Source organism: Antennarius striatus, chromosome 15 (genome assembly GCF_040054535.1).
Source record: "Antennarius striatus isolate MH-2024 chromosome 15, ASM4005453v1, whole genome shotgun sequence".
Lineage (NCBI taxonomy): Eukaryota > Metazoa > Chordata > Actinopteri > Lophiiformes > Antennariidae > Antennarius > Antennarius striatus.
In genome coordinates, this window is record NC_090790.1 from 3,969,883 (window position 1) to 3,988,041 (window position 18,159).

An 18,159-nucleotide genomic window follows, 5' to 3' on the forward strand; every position below is an offset into this window, starting at 1 on the left:
TAAGAATCAACAATAAAAATAAATCAATAAAAAGAGAAACAAATTTCAGCTGGAATAAGCAGTCTTAATGTGTTAAGCAGTCTTAACACATTAAGTCAATAAGCAGTCTTTGTGTTTTCAGTTGTGCTTTGAAGTTGGAGGAGTGAATCCATGTTTCTAAGTTGGAGTGGTAGTGAGTTCCAGAGGTGGGGAGCACCCCAACTAGGTCAAGGTCAAATTTCAACTTTTGTACATTTTCTTGGCACATATCTCAGGAACTGGATTAGATAGAAAGACGAAACAAAAGGCGTTATATTCAAGGTGGCGACTTGCACTAGCTAGTGCATAGCTTTGACCTACCCTGAAAGATTAAAGCTATACACTAGTGAAGTGCTACTTTCAGGGTACCTGGACCTACCCTGAAAGTAGGTCAGGGTAAAACATGGGATGTTGCAGTCTGTGACTGCCTTGGTTCTAGTTGTAATTGTCAGTGTTCGTGTGTTCGTCCATCCATTTGTCTGTTCCTCCGCTCGTCCGTTAGTCTACCAAATATCTTCGCAACTGTGGTGGAAAGTTTTTAAATACAATAAAATAATAGAATAAAATAATATAATAAAATAATTTCATTTCATAGAACCAAAGATTTGGATTGTTGTGTGTGTCAAATTATTCAGCGCTTGTGAAGGTGGCCCCAGGATGTCTCGAGGTCATGAAGACGCTGCATGAAAATAATTACTGTTAGACCATATTTGGAAATGCTTGCATGACTGTGGGTATCCTTGGAAGAAGTTAGACACTGACAGAAGCAGCTAGCCAGATCATTTCATATACTGTACTTGAAATTAGAATGTATGTTTCTGCACAGGGTCATCCAAAGAATGTCTGCAGCAGATCCTCACAGGGTTCACGTGACTGATTATATTATGTCATCAAATAGTTTTGTGAAACTGTCGACTTGATAATTTTGGTAACGTCTGGAGGTCATGACGTACAAACTGAAAGCCTGTAAAGAACTGGTTGAAAGCAGATGGGCCGAGGTTAATACCTGCCCCTAGTTACACCTTTAGAGTATATAAAGATATGTGATCCATTTCCTAGTTTGTACTTGAAGTTTTTTCCTGTAACCAGAATATTCTGTAACAACACATCGGAGGACTTTTTCATCGTCTCCAGAGCTCTCATCATGCTTAGATAAGTATTTGTGGAAAATGTCTGTTTGTTGAACCTGTCTGTTTGTCAATATCATCAATGACATTATTGGACTCATACTCAACCTGTGAATGATATTATTGTACTGCTACTCAACCTATACATGATTTGAATTGACAAATAAATATCTTATATTTTATACACTGTCTCCTGTCCTTAAGAGAAACGAAACCCCCACCACACAACCGTTGCAGATAGGAAGATGAAACAAAAAGGTCATTACTTGGGCGGCAAAGGGGATGAAAATGAGATGATGACCTTGACCTTGAGAAAACTAGGTCAAGGTCAAATTTCAACTTTTATACACTCAGGAACTAGATAAGATAAAAAGACAAGGGAGAAGGCCAATGTGAGTAAGACCATAGATCATAGCTAGTGCTTTGATCTACCTAATTCAGGAATGCGCGGGATGTTGCAGTCTGTGACTGCCTTGGTTCTAGTCTATCCTGAGATATTTTGGCACATATCTCAAGAACCGTATAAGATAGAAAGACAAAACAAATTCAGGGAGGCAAGGGGAGGAAAATTAGATCACAACTGTGACCTTGAAAAATAGGTCAAGGTCACATTTTCACTTTTATATCTTTTTAGGTACACATCTCTGAAATCTCATGACAAATAGCATGCACCAGTCATGGGTCTTTTATTAAATGACCCTGACCTATGAAAGTAGGTCAGGGTACAATTTTGAATTCAGAGGTGATGTTGAAGTCTCTGACTGCCTTGTTTGGTTATGTTTAACCCCCACTTCTACTCTGATAACTTTTGTACAGTTCCTGTTATGGAAGCTAATTGATGAGGGGTTTGGAGGCTTTTTCCACGCAAGATACTGCCGCTGTTTTTGTGCTTCTGCTCGACAGGTAGGGAACAATTATGGAGGACAAGAAATCCAAAAGCCTGAAAATCCCACTCCCACTTCAGCAACTACTGCTCAATTTGAACTGCAAATTCTATCTGGCCTATCTGCCACTCTCTGTCTGTCTCTCTTTTCCTTGCCCTGTCTCTATCCCCAGTATATTTTCCTTTTCCCACCCAACCAGTCAAGGTAGATGACCGCCCTCCAGAGTCTGGCTCCTGCCCGGAGTTTCTTCCTCAATGAGGGAGTTTTTCCCCGCCACCGTTGCTTATTCTTGCTCCGGAGGGTTCTGTTGGGTTTCACCGCGGCAAACCAATTTGGGATAGGATAGGATGGCGGCGCATGCACACGCAGTGGCTCCTCTCCCCCCCCCGCTAGAGCAGTTCTTTCATGTTTTTTTTACTGACTTTGGGTCTGAGAGGACTTTAATTTCAACTGTGCTGTATGTCGTGCATATATGGTACATTTGACAATAAAGTTGACCATGACTCCTTGTATGACTATCTGTTCACACCTGCAAGTACATTTATGTCCGATAGGTGGCAATCTAACAGTGAACCAGGATAAGCAGAAGATAAAACAGAAGAAGAAGAATCAGCTCTAAGTTGTCGTGTGATCAGCTGACCGAACAGATCGGTTTGTCAGGAGGACAAGCAGGTAAAAGACAAGCCCCAAACGAGGACAAAAGTAATTTTCCTCGGAGGGAATCATTCTTCGATACGCCTGACATTAGAAGGAAATGTACTAGTAGGACTATTTCTCAGGTGCGTATATACGATTGTATGAGAGTTTGTTTTGGTTCTGTTAGCCATGTTGCTAACCGGGTTGTCGCGACGCTGCGGTGCAGCTTAGCGTTAGCTTCACAGATGACTGCCCACTAACCTGACAGCTGACAGTCGTTGACAGGAATCTGTTAGTTACGATTTCTAGGGACGTCTTCAGTGATGGTTTCTTTCTCCCTGGTGTCATTAGTGACAGTCGTACAGTTCACTGTGAATTATGTACATTAACCTTGATGCGCAGTCTGTAATACATCGTTAACGCTAAGTCATTCTAATTATTTTAGTGAAGCACGGAGACGTAGAGCTTTGAGTTTTTGAAATGTAAGCGTGGACTGTCACTATGGTTTTCTTCTGTTCAGGCCTTCATGGTCCGATGTGGTTTGTGATGGTCTATAAAAGCGGGTTAGAGTTAAGGTCGTGTAAACCTCAAAACACCCGAATAGAATCATCGGTCATCACGGTGTGGTTGGACAGTATGATTAAGGCTGATGTGAGGAGGACAGTACTGTATACTGTACATTTGTGTTGTGTTGATTGTTGATTGACTTGAATTGGGAATATGTGATATTTTTGTAATCCATTGGTTTTGCTAAAAGGTTATAAAATGTCTTATTCTTTTTATCATCTATGTGAATCAACGTGACAATGTTGATTTTATAATATATATACACAGTATATATATATCTATATCTATATATCTATATATTACTGTATATAAGCAACATGCATATGTATATTAGCCACATGCATATGTATATTTGTGTGTGCAGACCCTGAACACACAAACACAGGGGGCCTGTATGGATGCAGGAGGAGCTAGAGTGGCGGCCAGCTCTTGCTTGGTGCACCCAAATGAGCAACTTGTAAGGGGGGATGGCGCCTTGCTCATGGGCGCCTCAGCAGTGTTAGGGAGGTGAGCTGACACCTCCCACTGTCAGCTGACACACCGGGTGTTTAATTGGGCGGGAGCGGCAATCCAACCGCCTATCTTGGAACATTGGACGGCCTGCTCTACCACCCGCTCTACCATTGAGCCACTGCCGCCCCCCAATTTTTTTTTTTAGAACTAGATATTATATTTATGATGCGAAGAAATGTATTTATTTTTTTAAATAATTCTGATGATGTTGTGATGTTCAGGACTTTGGCATCACAGTGTCAGCCTATGTGCACATGTGAAGCATTAGACCATTTACAGACCATTCATTCACACACATCAAATGAATATGAAAACACCTTTACATCATTTTTCCTGCTCTTCTTGTTTCCTATCTCTGTATCTTTCTTCCTTAACTGGCCTTCTCTCCTCCTAGACACATCAACATAATGTCGGGGAACAATTTGGTTCTACCCATAGTGCTGTGGGGCCGCATGGCTCCCACCCACTGTATTAGCAGTCTCCTGGTGATGGACGACTTCAACACCATCATCACTGGGTGCCATGATGGACAAATCTGCCTCTGGGACATGACTCCAGAGCTTCAGGTACGGCGAGCTTCAAGATTTTACTGGTGATGATGGTAATGTGTCGTTGTGTGTTTGTCGGGTCACTCATCTCCCACCCTCATGTCCCTTTCTGCTTCGACCCAGCTTTGTCCCAGGGCCATGCTGTTTGGTCACACCGCCTCCATCACCTGTCTGTCCAAAGCCAGTGCATGCAGTGACAAACAATACATTGTCAGTGCATCGGAGAGTGGGTGAGTAAACTGTTATCACTCTGGCATCCATTACAAGGTGACAGACTGCTTGAAATGGCTAAATAATATGGAATTCTAATTTTAAGAACCAGATTGTTTGTGAAATCAGGCCTGACTATATTTGAATTGGTTGGCGTGATAAATTCTAAACCAGTCAGAGGTAATGAGCGGTTGTCTTTGATAACCCAGACTGCTGTTTATTTCCTCACATACTTCCTCTGTTTGGTGCATAATTTGACTCTCACACAAAATGGACCAACAACCTTCTACTTCTTTCAGTCAAGAAGAACAGGTTAATGAATAACCTGTTCATTAACCTGGAGCCCATCTCAGCTGGTTATGGGTAAAAGGTGGGGTACACCCCAGATGAGATGGCAGCTCAGACAACCATTAACGGTCATACTTACTGAAAATTTAGAGTGACCAGTTTACATAAATTGCTATATTTTTGCTCAAATAACAAATTTAATGCAGCAATTTCAAACAATATCAACAAGAACCCCCAAGATCTGACTCTGTCCCAGAATGAAGGGCAGGATTGAAATAATTTTCAGATGCTTTTAATTTAATTATTATTTTACATTTTATGTTATATTTATATTATTGTTATATTTATATTTTATATTTTTAGTTTATTAATTATAAATGTTAAAATTTCCATATGAAATAAAAGGAGCACCGTTTTACTACCTCATCTTGTGAATGCATAAAGCATTGTTTTCTATGGCCAAACATTAAAAATAATAACCATGCACATTGAGCTGCTTTGGTGTTTCTTTTGTTGAGATTATTAGATGTTCATAGGCAATTTTGCATGTGGAATGTATTCCTTCAGATGGATTCCAAATTTATTGTTGGAAATGTAAGGTTCCATCTCACACACCTAAAGCTCATATAAACAGAGTTGACAGACTAGTTTAAAATGTAAACTTGAGGATGTAAGAACAACTGCAGAGGAGTTCCTTGTCCTTCGTGTCTTATGTAAATCTGTCAATCCTTCCAGAGAGATGTGCTTGTGGGATGTGAATGATGGACGCTGTATTGAGTTCACCAAGCTGGCCTGTGCTCACACTGGCATCCAGGTAATATACGATCACATACCTGAATAGTAAAAAAATCACACGGGCACCAACATGTAAGGTCTGATTGCCTCTGCACTTGTTCACTTTATTAAATGTTTCTCCCAGCATTATATTTTGTGTGTAATTTAATTGCTATAAAGACTCAAAATACCCAGGAATTAAAGATCAAATGGGATTTTGACACTAAAAATTTTCTCAGTTAATTTTTGGTTCATAAGCATCACCTAACAAGGCATGAATCATCTTTGAGTGAAATATTCCACATGGGGATTTTAAGCTTTGCCTCTTTCATGAGCTTTTCATGTCAAGCGGAGGGTGTTGTTGTACTGCAGCCAGCCACCTGGAGGGTGAACAGTCCTGTCGTCGATCTTTGCATATTGATTTAGCGTATTTTGTCATTTTAAGAAAAAACCAGGGCTGGGAGGAGTTTGACCCTTTCAGTTTCTGGAAGGCCAAGAATTGTTGTTTTCATGATCACCTCTTGGTGGTTTTCATTGTGGTCTCTCCTTTGTGCTTGTAAATGATTCTCCAGTTCTACCAGTTTACTATTGGCACTCAGAGGGAGGGACGTCTGCTTTGCAATGGGCATTACCCAGAAATCCTTGTGGTGGATGCCACCAGCCTGGAGGTCCTGTACTCTCTGGTGTCCAAGATCTCCCCTGACTGGATCAGCTCCATGAGCATCATCCGATCCCACAGAACACAAGGTGAGGCACGTAGGGGGCGCTGGACAAAAAGAAAAGTATGAATGGATGAGATTTCCTTTTTTGGGGAAGGTTCAGAATATTTGTGTAATACTACAGCACATTGTATTTGGCATTAGCATTAGTAGGTTCGTGGTTTTTGTATATGTTTCAACCTCTTTAGTTTTATGGGAATTGAGTGGACAAACATTTGTGAAGTATTTGTGGAGACGGCTAGCATCATGCTTCTAGTTAGCTGGAGACACAAGATAGCTGAGCACCTTAGCTAGTCAAGCTATAGCTTAATGGTTGTCCTTTTTGATAAATGCTTCCAGGTATGTGAAGGTTTTTAGGAATGTAAAATGTCCAGATGTTAGTGATGTCATTTCCACAGGTACTCAACTGTGAGCAGGCAAGTTTGTGTGATGGACTACAAAGTGCTAACTAACTTTGACTCCATCTCTTCGTAGAGGACACAGTGGTGGCGGTGTCAGTGACAGGGATTTTGAAGGTCTGGATTATCACAGCTGAGGTCAGCAGGATGCAGGTACACACCATACAGAACGCTAACATAACATCTGTTTTGTGCAGATGTTTTGTTAACACACTTTGAAGGCAACACAGACCTCAAAAGCATTGCTTTACCTTTATCGAATATATCGATATTTATTCTAAAATTTTATCTCATCGGACACTCATCAATAGACAGTGCACCTCAATATAATCTGAGATCTCAGACAGCTGTCAACTGATATAGCTCTGTTTCTTCTCTTGAGTGTCAAACATTGATTTTTGTTTGTTTGTTTGTGATGCTTGTTCAGGACCTGGACCCTGTCTTTGAGGAAGAGTCCAAACCCGTCTACTGTCAGGGCTGTCAGAGTATTTCTTTCTGTACCTTCACCCAGAGCAGCTTGCTGGTTGTCTGCTCCAAGTATTGGAGGGTAAGAACGACATTATCACCTCCGGGGACTGCTTGAAATGAGTCACATCAGCATGTTGGTTGACCTCAAAGGGCCAACTATAGGTGTAAGACCAAAAACATGTTACCTACAAGCTCTCTTATTAAACATTTTCTAATGTATTTGTTTATTATTTGGTTTAGAAATGCCTTCAAACTAGCAATGAAATCAAGCCTTAATAAAAATAATGTCAGACAGTCATGAGCAGAACTGTCCACATTCCTCCAGGATTCTCTGCTCCAACGGTACATTTCCTGAAAAAAAAAAAATTCAAAATGTTTCTTTTCCCTAACAAAGCTGACTTTCACTGCTTTTATATGTGGTTACCATTCGAGTCCTTGGCTGCATGTTTAGTTGCTGCAGTAGACTCTGTTCCTTGGACAGCCATTGTTTTTCTTTAGAATCAAGTTAATAGTGACAATCCTTCAGAGGGCCAAAGATGAATATGGGTTTGTTATTGAGATGCTATCTAGGTTTTAATGTTTTTTCTGTCTCAGCAGCAAGATGTCTTCATTGTCAACAAAATGAAACCATTTTGGAAGACGTGGTTCCTTGACACTGCACACCCTTATCATAGCAGGAAATTGTGTACTTGAAATGTGGTCATATCAACGCTTACATGGGTGACTTAAAATTTGGTCCAGACCAGTTTGAGTCTGCAAACTTAAAAGATCTACAATACTGACAGAAACTAATCTGGAGGTGTATCAAACCTTAATTTCTATTGAGTTACCAACATTGTGCCCTGATTTTAGCAGTCAGATTGACCCAGAAGGATATGGTCTGGGGTGTGCTTATAGTACTTTAGGATTGAAAAGTAGACCACAGCGTTTCCACAGGTACTCAGTTTAAGTTCCGTCAGTGTCCTCTGGTCTGCTTTCTCAACCAAATGTGATCCTGTCTGGCTCCCACAAAAAAGTGGTATTCTTGAGGCCTCAAAATGCCAGTCAGCAAACAAATGAGTAACCCACTGGGTTTACACTTGCAGTAATTACTACCGATCCATACGGAGGCAGAGTACTGTTCTGGTCCGAGTCTGAGCCACATCAATGAATGTGTTTCCATCTCTTTTCTCTGTGTGTGTCAGGTGTTTGACGCAGGTGACTACTCGCTGCTCTGCTCGGTGCCCAGTGACGGTGATCAGACCTGGACTGGAGGAGAGTTTATTGCTGCTGATAAAGTGATCATATGGACCGAAGACGGCTGCAGCTACATCTACAAACTACCAGCCAGGTAAACCTGCTGCTGCCCCGGCTCGGATATCCCTGCTCTGAGGCAGTGCTCAGTTGGATTCATGATAAATGTGCAAACAGAAAAATATTACTCTGGCTTTTTGTGTAAACTAAGTGTGTGTATATTCTACAGTTGTCTTCCTGCTAGTGAACATTTCCGTATTGATGTTGGGAAAACCAAAGAAGGCTCGATCCCTCCGCTGATCTACAGAATTTCAAACTACTCAGACAAACAGGTCAGTCCTTCATTTTAGTCACAGGTTTAGTGTAAACTTGTTACACTGAACGATTAAACTGAATGATCAGAACCTGAAAGTTTGCCAAATTCATATTTGATTTGAATTTCCATTCGCCTAATACAGTGTATATTATTTAATTAAAGAAAAACTTCATTCAGAATAGAACATGATGAAGTAAAGTAACAAGATTTGACTGCATAATTTTGGTGCACACCAGAAAAATATTAATGCAGTTTCATGCACTGTTTTTGAAGTTTTTCATAATTTCTAAAATATTGAGTGAACCTGAATGGAAGCCACACCAACTATATAAAAAAAGGAATTTGTACACATAAGCTGCACTTGTCAATAAGGTGTCCAGGTGTTGTAACATGAGATACAGTAATCCCTCGCTTATTCGCACTTGAAGATGTACGGCTTCACTACATTGTGGATGTTTAGTAGGTAGTCACGTGATACCGTACACGCATGCTATTCGCTCACGGTATCTGGGTGTGCGTTGTGTTCTGAGGCTCACGGAACGCAGCGCACAGTGCTTTAAACAGTATCAGAGTGTGGGAAAACATAATACAGATATAAGGTGGTTTCATATCAGTGTGGGGAGGGTTCATAAATGTTTAAATTATTGTAAATAATAAAATAGTTTGTCGATATATCTCGGAATTTTGTTTTTCACGCGTGGTCCTGGAATGCATTAACCGCGAGCAACGAGGGATTACTGTATTTTGATTGAGTCAGTTCCTCATGCAACCATCTCCAACATCCCACTATCAATTCATTGATGCCATGTTTAGGTGCAGCAGCTCTGTTTCCTACTTTAACAGCAATTAAGAGCTGCATCATTTGACTTTATTCACCTATTTTCCATCATGGTTGTCATTTGTGGGGCAAAGGCACATTTCTTCCTTGAAAAACATTTGATCTGTATTATTAATCTGCAATGACTTCTGTTACTCAGCCTGTACAGGAGTCCAGGTGAAGCAGTGTTGTGTGGCTCTGTTTTCATGCAGTGTGTTGTTGATGTGTTCACAGCCACAGTCGTGTGGTGACGCCTTCAGACAGAAAATACTCAGATTTAACATGAATCTGAGTGTCCCAGGAATTCTCTTTTTCAGGAGTTCATATGTCCCCCCCCCCCACTGTCCTACAGCTCCTGATTTGTCCTCCTGTGACTCGGTTTTTCTTCGGCCGACGGGAGCCCTTCCATAAGCTGCTGATCCAGGGAGACTCGGCAGGCAGACTGTCCCTGTGGAGCATCCCGGATGCCGCGCCTCCAAAGCCGACCTCCACCACATCAGGTAAAAATGGCAAGACAGACTAGACAGAATTATTGTCTCAGAGAAAGTGTACTGCTCTGAACAGTCACTGGGACTGATCTAAAATCAAACGTGTCAGATAGTGGGATGATTTAGTTCTCGTCTCACGTGCAGTTACCAGATGTTGGCGTCGCTTATAATTCCTGTCATTAAGTATGAAATATAAGCATTTGCGATGTGAACTTGTCTTTGTCCCACTTCTCTGGCTTAAAGTAAATGTTAGTTGCGGCTATTCTTGCTATAGTTAGTTTGTGTTCTAATCTATTAAGCGTCTTCCCTCTTTTTTGGACTGTCTTCCTGTCTCTGTAGAGCTGCAGGTGTCGTTCACCATCAGCCTGCAGGAGGCGTTTGATAAGTTGTCCCCCGTGTCTGCTGGGATTATCGATCAGCTCAGTGTCCTCCCTGGCAAAGAAGCCCCTATTAAGGTCCGGACACAGTCGTGTTTTTAGTACACAAACAAATGAAATTTGAATAATACTGACCACGTGTGCTTTGACTCCTCAGGTTACGGCCAGCGTTTACATACCCTCTCAGGGCCGCCTGGTTTGTGGCAGAGAAGACGGTAGCATCATCCTCGTTCCTGCCACCCAGACGGCCATCGTTCAGCTCCTGCAGGGAGAGCACATGCTACGGAGAGGTGAGGGAGGAAGGGTCGGGCTTTGGGTTTGGTCATTTCTGCTGTTGTTACCGATCAGCCCTGCTTGACAGCTGAATTTCCTGAATTTAGTTGTTCTTTTTTTTAGTGATCCACCTTTTGTTTGCGCACTATGTTTATCACAGAGTAAGAGCTGTGTACGTACAGGTTACCCACTAATTGGACTGTCGGGGCAATACTTCATCACTAAACTTAAAGATCATGATCATGCTGTTCTTTCGTTCTTCTGGTTTATTTAGTCGTTTTTTATGATCTGCGTATGTGTCACTGATGATGAGGAAATGAAACTTGTTGGAATAACAGCGCATTTTAGTTAATTTACAGTGTCTATTTTCTAACTATATTAAGTTAGTTCTGTGTAGTGAAGTACTGTATTTCTTCACCAATCAGTCAAATTCTCTCAGAGAGAATCTGCCGTCTTGTCATTCTCGGCCTGCTGATGACTTCAGAATTGTGATTCTCATCATGCAGGCTGGCCGCCCCATCGTACTCTGAGAGGCCACCGGAACAAGGTGACCTGCGTCCTGTATCCGTACCAGATCTCCCCCCGCTATGACCAGCGCTCCCTGGTGTCTGGAGGAGTGGACTTCTCCGTCATCGTCTGGGATATTTTCACTGGAGAGATGAAGCACATTTTCTGTGTTCATGGTGGAGAGATCACCCAACTCATTGTCCCGCCTGAAAACTGCAGCGTAAGACGCCTGACTGTTGACTTTGTCTTTCTTTTTTTTGTCTATCTTTGCCCACTATTGTTGAGATGCATGCTTTGTTGGCGTCTCCATTTTCCACAGTTGTTGCTTTGATTGCTTAAGTGTGTGATGAATGTACTAAAAGTGTGCAATTATTTGTCAAGGAGCTGATCTCTATTAAATACAACTTTAATTATTGCTGATACAGTACATAGGACTGATTTGTATAATCAGTTTTAATAAATGTTACATCAATATGCTGTTCCCACAAATTCAATACGTCTTGCATCGGTGGAGGGGATTCTATCTTTTTAACATAAAGCTTTCACTTTTGTTTGGCTCCAGGCTTTAGCTTGAGGGAATCTGACATTCAACTAATGCTCTATCCAGTCAATTACACCCGATAACACCCATCCCAAAGTCAGAAATGATCCAAAATGACCAATATACTGTACATTAAAGGATTGCAATTTAAATGTGAGAATTTGGTCCGGTCTGGTCCTCCACTAAACTCTGTGGTATTCTGTTGTGTCCTCAGCTCCTCGTTCTCATCTGATTATTAGTTTCCTCTGTTTGCTCTGCAGACCCGTGTCCAACACTGCGTCTGCTCTGTGGCCAGCGACCACTCCGTCGGCCTACTCAGTCTCAGGGAAAGGAAGTGCATCATGCTGGCATCGCGACACCTTTTTCCCATCCAAGTCATCAAGTGGCGTCCAGCAGACGACTACCTGGTGGTCGGATGCTCAGATGGCTCCGTCTACGTCTGGCAGATGGATACAGGTGAGAGCCTTGTGATGGCAACATGACTTCTGCAGCTTCACGTTGAGCTGAACAAGAGCTAATTGGCAAGTTTCAGCTTATCAGCAGATTCTTTTCTGATTTTAATCCATTCATTGATATTCTTGAAGACGAGACAACTGTAATTGTTTCTTCATGAGGTGTTTTGCCGGAGTTGTGAGTTACAGGTTTTCTTGGAGCCTATCTCAGCCGGCCACTGGCAATAGATGGGGTACACGCTGGATGAGACGCCAGCTCATTGTAGGACCACACGAAACACAAACAACCATTCACTTATTATCCAATAACCATATCAAGAGATAACCAACACTTCCATCCGTTCTGTAACCTTGCAGTGTCAAGTCTTTATATGCTTTTTTAAAGGCAGATGGGCTTCCTATATTCCTAACTTCATTGTCCAAATTGTTTTGAACTGCCAGGCAGGAGGCCTAGAAGAAGACCAAAGACGAGGTTTATGGATGTGGTGAAAGAGGACATGAAGGTAGTTGGTGTGAGAGAAGAGGATGCAGAAGACAGGGTTAGATGGAGACAATTGATTTGCTGTGGCGACCCCTGAAGGGAAAAGCTGAAAGTAAAAGAATAAGTAGGAGAAATTAAACGTTACAAATATCGATGTCAATTTTCTTTTCTGGACTGCTTTAGTTTATTTACAAATATGTAGTTGTCTTACACTTTTTATTTGTATTTGGTTTTGAAAGGGAGCCCTTTTCATCTGAAACAGTCAAACCATCTATAAAGAGTTCTATAATCTGTTGCCAATAGAAAGTACTGTACTTTAATTTGAATGTGATCTGTTGAAAATTCCTGATTTTTCTTTTCATGTTGTGATACATTGTGTATTTGAGAAAAGAAAAGCATTGCAATGGCATTTATTTTCCATTATCACGTAGCCCTGAAGTGTGTTGTAGCTTGATTGAGCTGTAGTGCTGAGTGATTGCAGGGTAGCTGAGTGTGAAATTTAGGACTCTGTGTATACAGACGCGTGACCCCCCCCCCCCAACACACCACCAGGTACATGAGAAACTGTTGCTGTCAGACATGAAGAATCTGGATCTGTGAGCTGCACTCAGAGACAATAGATGAAGAAATAAAGAAAAACGGAATCAAACTGATATGAAAACAGTCCAAGAAGAAGTGTATCTTCTTCCAGAGCCTGGGCTCAAATCTTGATCCACACTTTGCAAAAAGTATGCAGATGTATAAAAATATTTATAATATGTGAGAACTAAACATGACATGCTGCTCCTGCTGCTGTAAAACAGATCTGGCTCTTGTGGTTCAAGGCCTGACACCTTCATTAAAACTTTACTATCTTTTTTCGGGTGGAATATATGCCAATAGTCCAGTCCAGAGTCGTTCATAAATCTTACTCCATTTGGTCATGACAGCCAGAATAATCACAAGAATGCAGAGTTATCAGTGATACTGTCCTGTCCTAATCTTAGAAGTTAAGACATATGAGTTACTCACACACTTAAGCCTCTCACACTTAAGCCTCTGTTTCAGGGTGTTTCTAGATTTACAAACATGAGTGCAAGAGAATTCCCCAAATTGAAACGGTAATCTCAAACAGTTATGTATCTTTTCCTTGTGCCTTTATGAAAAAAATGTGGCACGAGACAGAAAGTTCAGGAGGTCACCAAAATCATCAAGATTCACCTCCTCAGAGTTAAGGGTAGCTGTTTCTGATCATTTATAGCTTTTTCAGATCTACAACAACATCTTGAGGATCAAAGTAAGAGTCAATACAGTGAAATTAAAAAAAATAATAACAAAGCTACAGAGTCAACACCGGAACCAAAATAAAAAATAATGGAATTTATCAGGTTGTTCTTCATTTAATGAAACAATAACACGGTCATGTGAAAGACCAGCCACTGAAGAGTTATGCTCATAAATTTGTTTGTGTTTCCAGGAGCCTTGGACCGCTGTGTGATGGGTATAACTGCTGTGGAGATCCTAAACGCCTGTGACGAGCTGGCTCCGGCCACCGTGGACGCCCTGAGCCATTCAGCGGTGAACCTGAAGCAGGCAATGACTCGCCGCAGCCTGGCAGCGCTGAAGAACATGGCCCAGCACAAACTGCAGACGCTTGCCACCAACCTGCTGGCTGCAGACAATGCCGACAAGGTACGAGAAAAATAGCTACTGGTTACTCTAGATAAGGGAAATTCAGGTGTCTTCTAGCAATGATATAATAAGAAACACCAATAAAATAATCTGCTCTGTGTCACACAGGATAGGGAAGTGAACCATTAGATGGTTGGTGTCTCCATTGGTACCCAATGATGTTTTCAGCTGCTTGACGATCTGTAATGCAATTTTATTTTTAAAATATTAAATTCAGTTCATCTTTATTTTTCCATGTACCGTTTGGGGGGCAGATTGAGAAAATTAAATGTGGAAAGGGCAAAAAAACACAAATTAAATATCGTAATACACATATTCCCTAGTAGTTTTAAAAACAAAGTCTCCAGTGCAGTTGATGAATAAAAATGCTAGTTAAAATAAAAAAGCATCAGTGACTCAAGTTTGTGAGGGCTCTAGACTTTGTCTCTATAGAACGCCACACCAAATATATCAGTGAAATATGTCAGTCCTTCCATAATGTTGAAAGAATCAATCTGTTAAGAGTGAGCTGTTGAAATGATGTTTTGAGGGGGGTGGCTCGGGAATGTAGGGGGATTGGCTGGTGCGGAGTCATCGCTACGTTTGGGGATGGGATGGTTGCTGGGCAGCTCGGTTTCTCTCCCGCGGACCTTGTCTCCTGATTAGGTTTGGGTGCTGCACCGATCGTCTGCTGGCCTGTCGGTCCATTCCAATAAACCTGGGCTATAGGCGGGGCTCGAGTTGGCTGTGGTGGACCTCTGGGGCCTGGCATGGGCTGGCTGGGATGGCCGGCGGTGTGTTGGGGTTGACCACCTCTGGTCGGCTTTCCTTTGTGGGTGGCGACACGGGGGGGGGGGGCTTACGTCCAGCTTGAGATCTCCGCTGTATCAGGTGGGTTGGTGAGGCCCCTATCGCTGGTCTGTCCAGGCTTGCCGGATGAGCATGTGGGGAGGCGAGACCCTGTACTCAGGTTGGGGGGCTATGGAGGGAGCTGGGTCACATGTTGCTCGGTCCATGTTGCTGGCCCCATGGACTGCGGGGGGCCTTCCTGTCTCCTGGGGATGGGAAATTAGGTGGGATGTGGCTGTGGCGGATGAGGGTGGGGTGGAGGGGGGTTTGGTGGGGTGGCGGGTGGGTCTCTTTACCCCATGCTCCCTGGGCGCCCTGGCGGTGGCAGCCACTGCCGACTCTTGGTCTCTGGGTCTACGTGGTTCTCGGTGCCCTCAGTGGCTCTTCAGGTGATGGCTTCTGGATGGTCCTGGCTGCCATGGGGGTTGGGGGTGCTCTGCTAGCCTGGCCCTGTTGGGTTCTAGTAGCCTCTCTGGGCGTTGGTTTCCATCACACATGCATGTTGGTTCAGGGCTTACCAGCTTCTGTTGAGTCCAGTTGTTGAGAACCGTTGGGTCCCGTCAGAACGTGATGAGTCGCCTCAGACATCACAATCTCATGCCCTACATCTTCCTTCTGCACCGTTTTCCTCTGGTGGTCTATTCTATACTGTCAGGACCTCCACTAATCTGGTGTTCTATAACACTGGTATTAAGGTATCAGTTGTGGGATATAATAAAACAGCTCAAACCTCTATCACTCTAACAGCACTGCCTGTCTATCCATTACCTTGTTTGTGTTTTCTCTCCCTGTCTCCTTTTCTTTCCCCCCTTAACTCGCAGACGTGCAGTTCTTCCCTCTCTGGCTCACAATGGGAAATTCCAATAAAGACTGACAACTTAGTTCCCAGAGAGGACCGGTGAGGGTCAGGTGCATTAAAATATATAAAAGAAAAAAAAAGAAAGTGTGTTGATGTTTTTCCACTTATTTAATTTATCACATTATTAGGTTTAGAATGAAGAGGTGGATGAATTACCAGTGAAACATTTGTTCAACTACAATATGTACATAACTGGAAATAGTGAACACTGGGGGGCAGCAGGACACCACATTACCGTCTGTATGCTTCATCCAAAGACAAGGAAGAAATACCAGATTTGCTATTTTTTCAGTTATTATGTTGCCGTTTCTACCATAACTTCTGCTTACTTTAAGTTTTACCCCTAAGCAGACAGGTGATGTTGGTTTTAACTTGGGGATGTGTTTATCTATGGAAAGTGAACAGTGATGCTGGATTGTGAACAAAAGACATCTATCTCTAGGTTGTACTTCAAATCGAGTTCATTGATTATTTGTAGATGCAGAACAGTTTCAAGGCTTTGGTCAAATTCTTGTCACTGATGAAGGGTCCAAATCCTCATTAAGTTGTGACACATGTAGAGATACACTACTGGTGTGTGTTTTGCCACCTCTAGACTTTATGTCCTCAGTGGTGGTGATCTAGGAACCAAAATTCTACACAGAGGAATTTAACCTGCTCATCTGTTAAATTTTAAAAATATAATGTAATCCATAAGCGTGTGAAATAATGACTCTCTATGATCATTTTTCCAAATATGATCAAAAACAAAACACAGCAAGATTACTTTGACCAGACTGAAGACTCGACTGCAAGCAAACCAGTTTGGTTTAATGTGATTTAACATTTGTTTGTTTGTTCCTCCTCATATTCTCTACATTGGCTATAGTGATTAGTAAATCAGGCATCCATAGAACCACACACACACACACACACACACACACACACACACACACACACACACACACACACACACACACACACACACACACACACACACACACACACACACACACACACACACACACACAGAAAGTAGTAACTGGTCATCCTGGTCAGATATCTGTCTAAAAGTCAAAGACCAATTAAAACTCTGCAGGAGAAAAACCAAAGGTCAACACTGCAGCCACTGCGTATGTGTGTGTGTGTGTGTACGACCACTGGTGTGTGACAGTGAAGGATGATAAATGTCAAAATGAGAGAAAAAAAATGGAGTGTTTGTTGCTCCAGAGTACAGCAGAGGATTCTGTTTAAGAGAAGCGAGCCCTCTATCATCACGACGGTGAAACGTGTTGACTTATGAGATTGATATGTCACCAACCAGATTGCTTGTTCACTCTGCAGATGTTTTGTTGTGCATCTCGTCTATGTGGAATCAGAAGTTAACTTGTTAGACGTAGATTATCACCTCTGCTGTGACAGAGTAACCTCCACCCACCTGGACCCTGCAAGCAAACCAGTTGTTGTGAATAATTTAGAATCTGAGGTGTGTGTGTGTGTGTGTGTGTGTGTGTGTGTGTGTGTGTGTGTGTGTGTGTGTGTGTGTGTGTGTGTGTGTGTGTGTGCGTTTACAGCTGATGTTTGCCATTGTTGTTGTTGATGTGTGACTTTGGGTTCGTCCTCCAGCAGGTTTGCTGCACCTGCTGACTGGTAAACCTGTTTGTCGCGCAAAGGAGAAAAATGAAACAATTATTTGATTGACAGAAAGTTGATCAGCAACAAGTCAATCCACTAAATGGGCCAAAGATTTTCTTGAATTTTTCATTTAAAATCTTTCGCTTTGGGGCGGCACGGTGGCACAGTGGTTAGCGCTGTCGCCTCACAACACGGCGGGTCCGGGTTCGAGTCCCGCTCTGTGCGGCGTTTGCATGCTCTCCCCGTGTCTGCGTGGGTTCTCTCCGGGTTCTCCGGCTCCCTCCCACCGCCAAAAGCATGCGCTTCAGGTTGATTAGCCGGTCCCAAATTGCCCATAGGAGTGAGTGTGTGTGTGCGTGTTTGTATGTCTTTGTATGTGGCTCCGCGGTGCGCTGGTGTCGTGCCCAGAGTGTCCCCTGCCTCACGCCCCCTTGCCAGGGGGGATAGGCTCCAGCTCCCCATGACCAACTACAGCGGATACAGCGGCGGTACATGAAAATGAATGAATGAATGAATCTTTGGCTTTGGACTAACAATACTTTTAGAAAAAAA

General features: G+C 42.5%; 1 protein-coding gene across 3 annotated transcripts in view; it reads left to right on the top strand.

Moving 5' to 3' along the window:
• The first annotated feature begins 2,668 nt into the window (after positions 1-2,668).
• The window catches only part of LOC137608280 (WD repeat-containing protein 7), a 107,019-nt gene continuing 91,528 nt past the window's right edge, over positions 2,669-18,159 (top strand). For 2 of the 3 annotated variants that reach the window (XM_068334535.1, XM_068334537.1), the window contains exons 1-15: positions 2,669-2,808; positions 4,140-4,311; positions 4,417-4,523; positions 5,527-5,605; positions 6,138-6,312; positions 6,759-6,835; positions 7,110-7,229; positions 8,335-8,480; positions 8,613-8,715; positions 9,869-10,016; positions 10,344-10,459; positions 10,539-10,671; positions 11,161-11,381; positions 11,963-12,158; positions 14,092-14,306. In XM_068334535.1, the coding sequence (XP_068190636.1) occupies positions 4,153-4,311; positions 4,417-4,523; positions 5,527-5,605; positions 6,138-6,312; positions 6,759-6,835; positions 7,110-7,229; positions 8,335-8,480; positions 8,613-8,715; positions 9,869-10,016; positions 10,344-10,459; positions 10,539-10,671; positions 11,161-11,381; positions 11,963-12,158; positions 14,092-14,306 (1,995 nt within the window). In that variant the 5' untranslated portion in view covers positions 2,669-2,808; positions 4,140-4,152. The remainder of the gene's footprint in view (positions 2,809-4,139; positions 4,312-4,416; positions 4,524-5,526; positions 5,606-6,137; positions 6,313-6,758; positions 6,836-7,109; positions 7,230-8,334; positions 8,481-8,612; positions 8,716-9,868; positions 10,017-10,343; positions 10,460-10,538; positions 10,672-11,160; positions 11,382-11,962; positions 12,159-14,091; positions 14,307-18,159) is intronic. The other variant, XM_068334536.1, reaches the window with a different exon arrangement.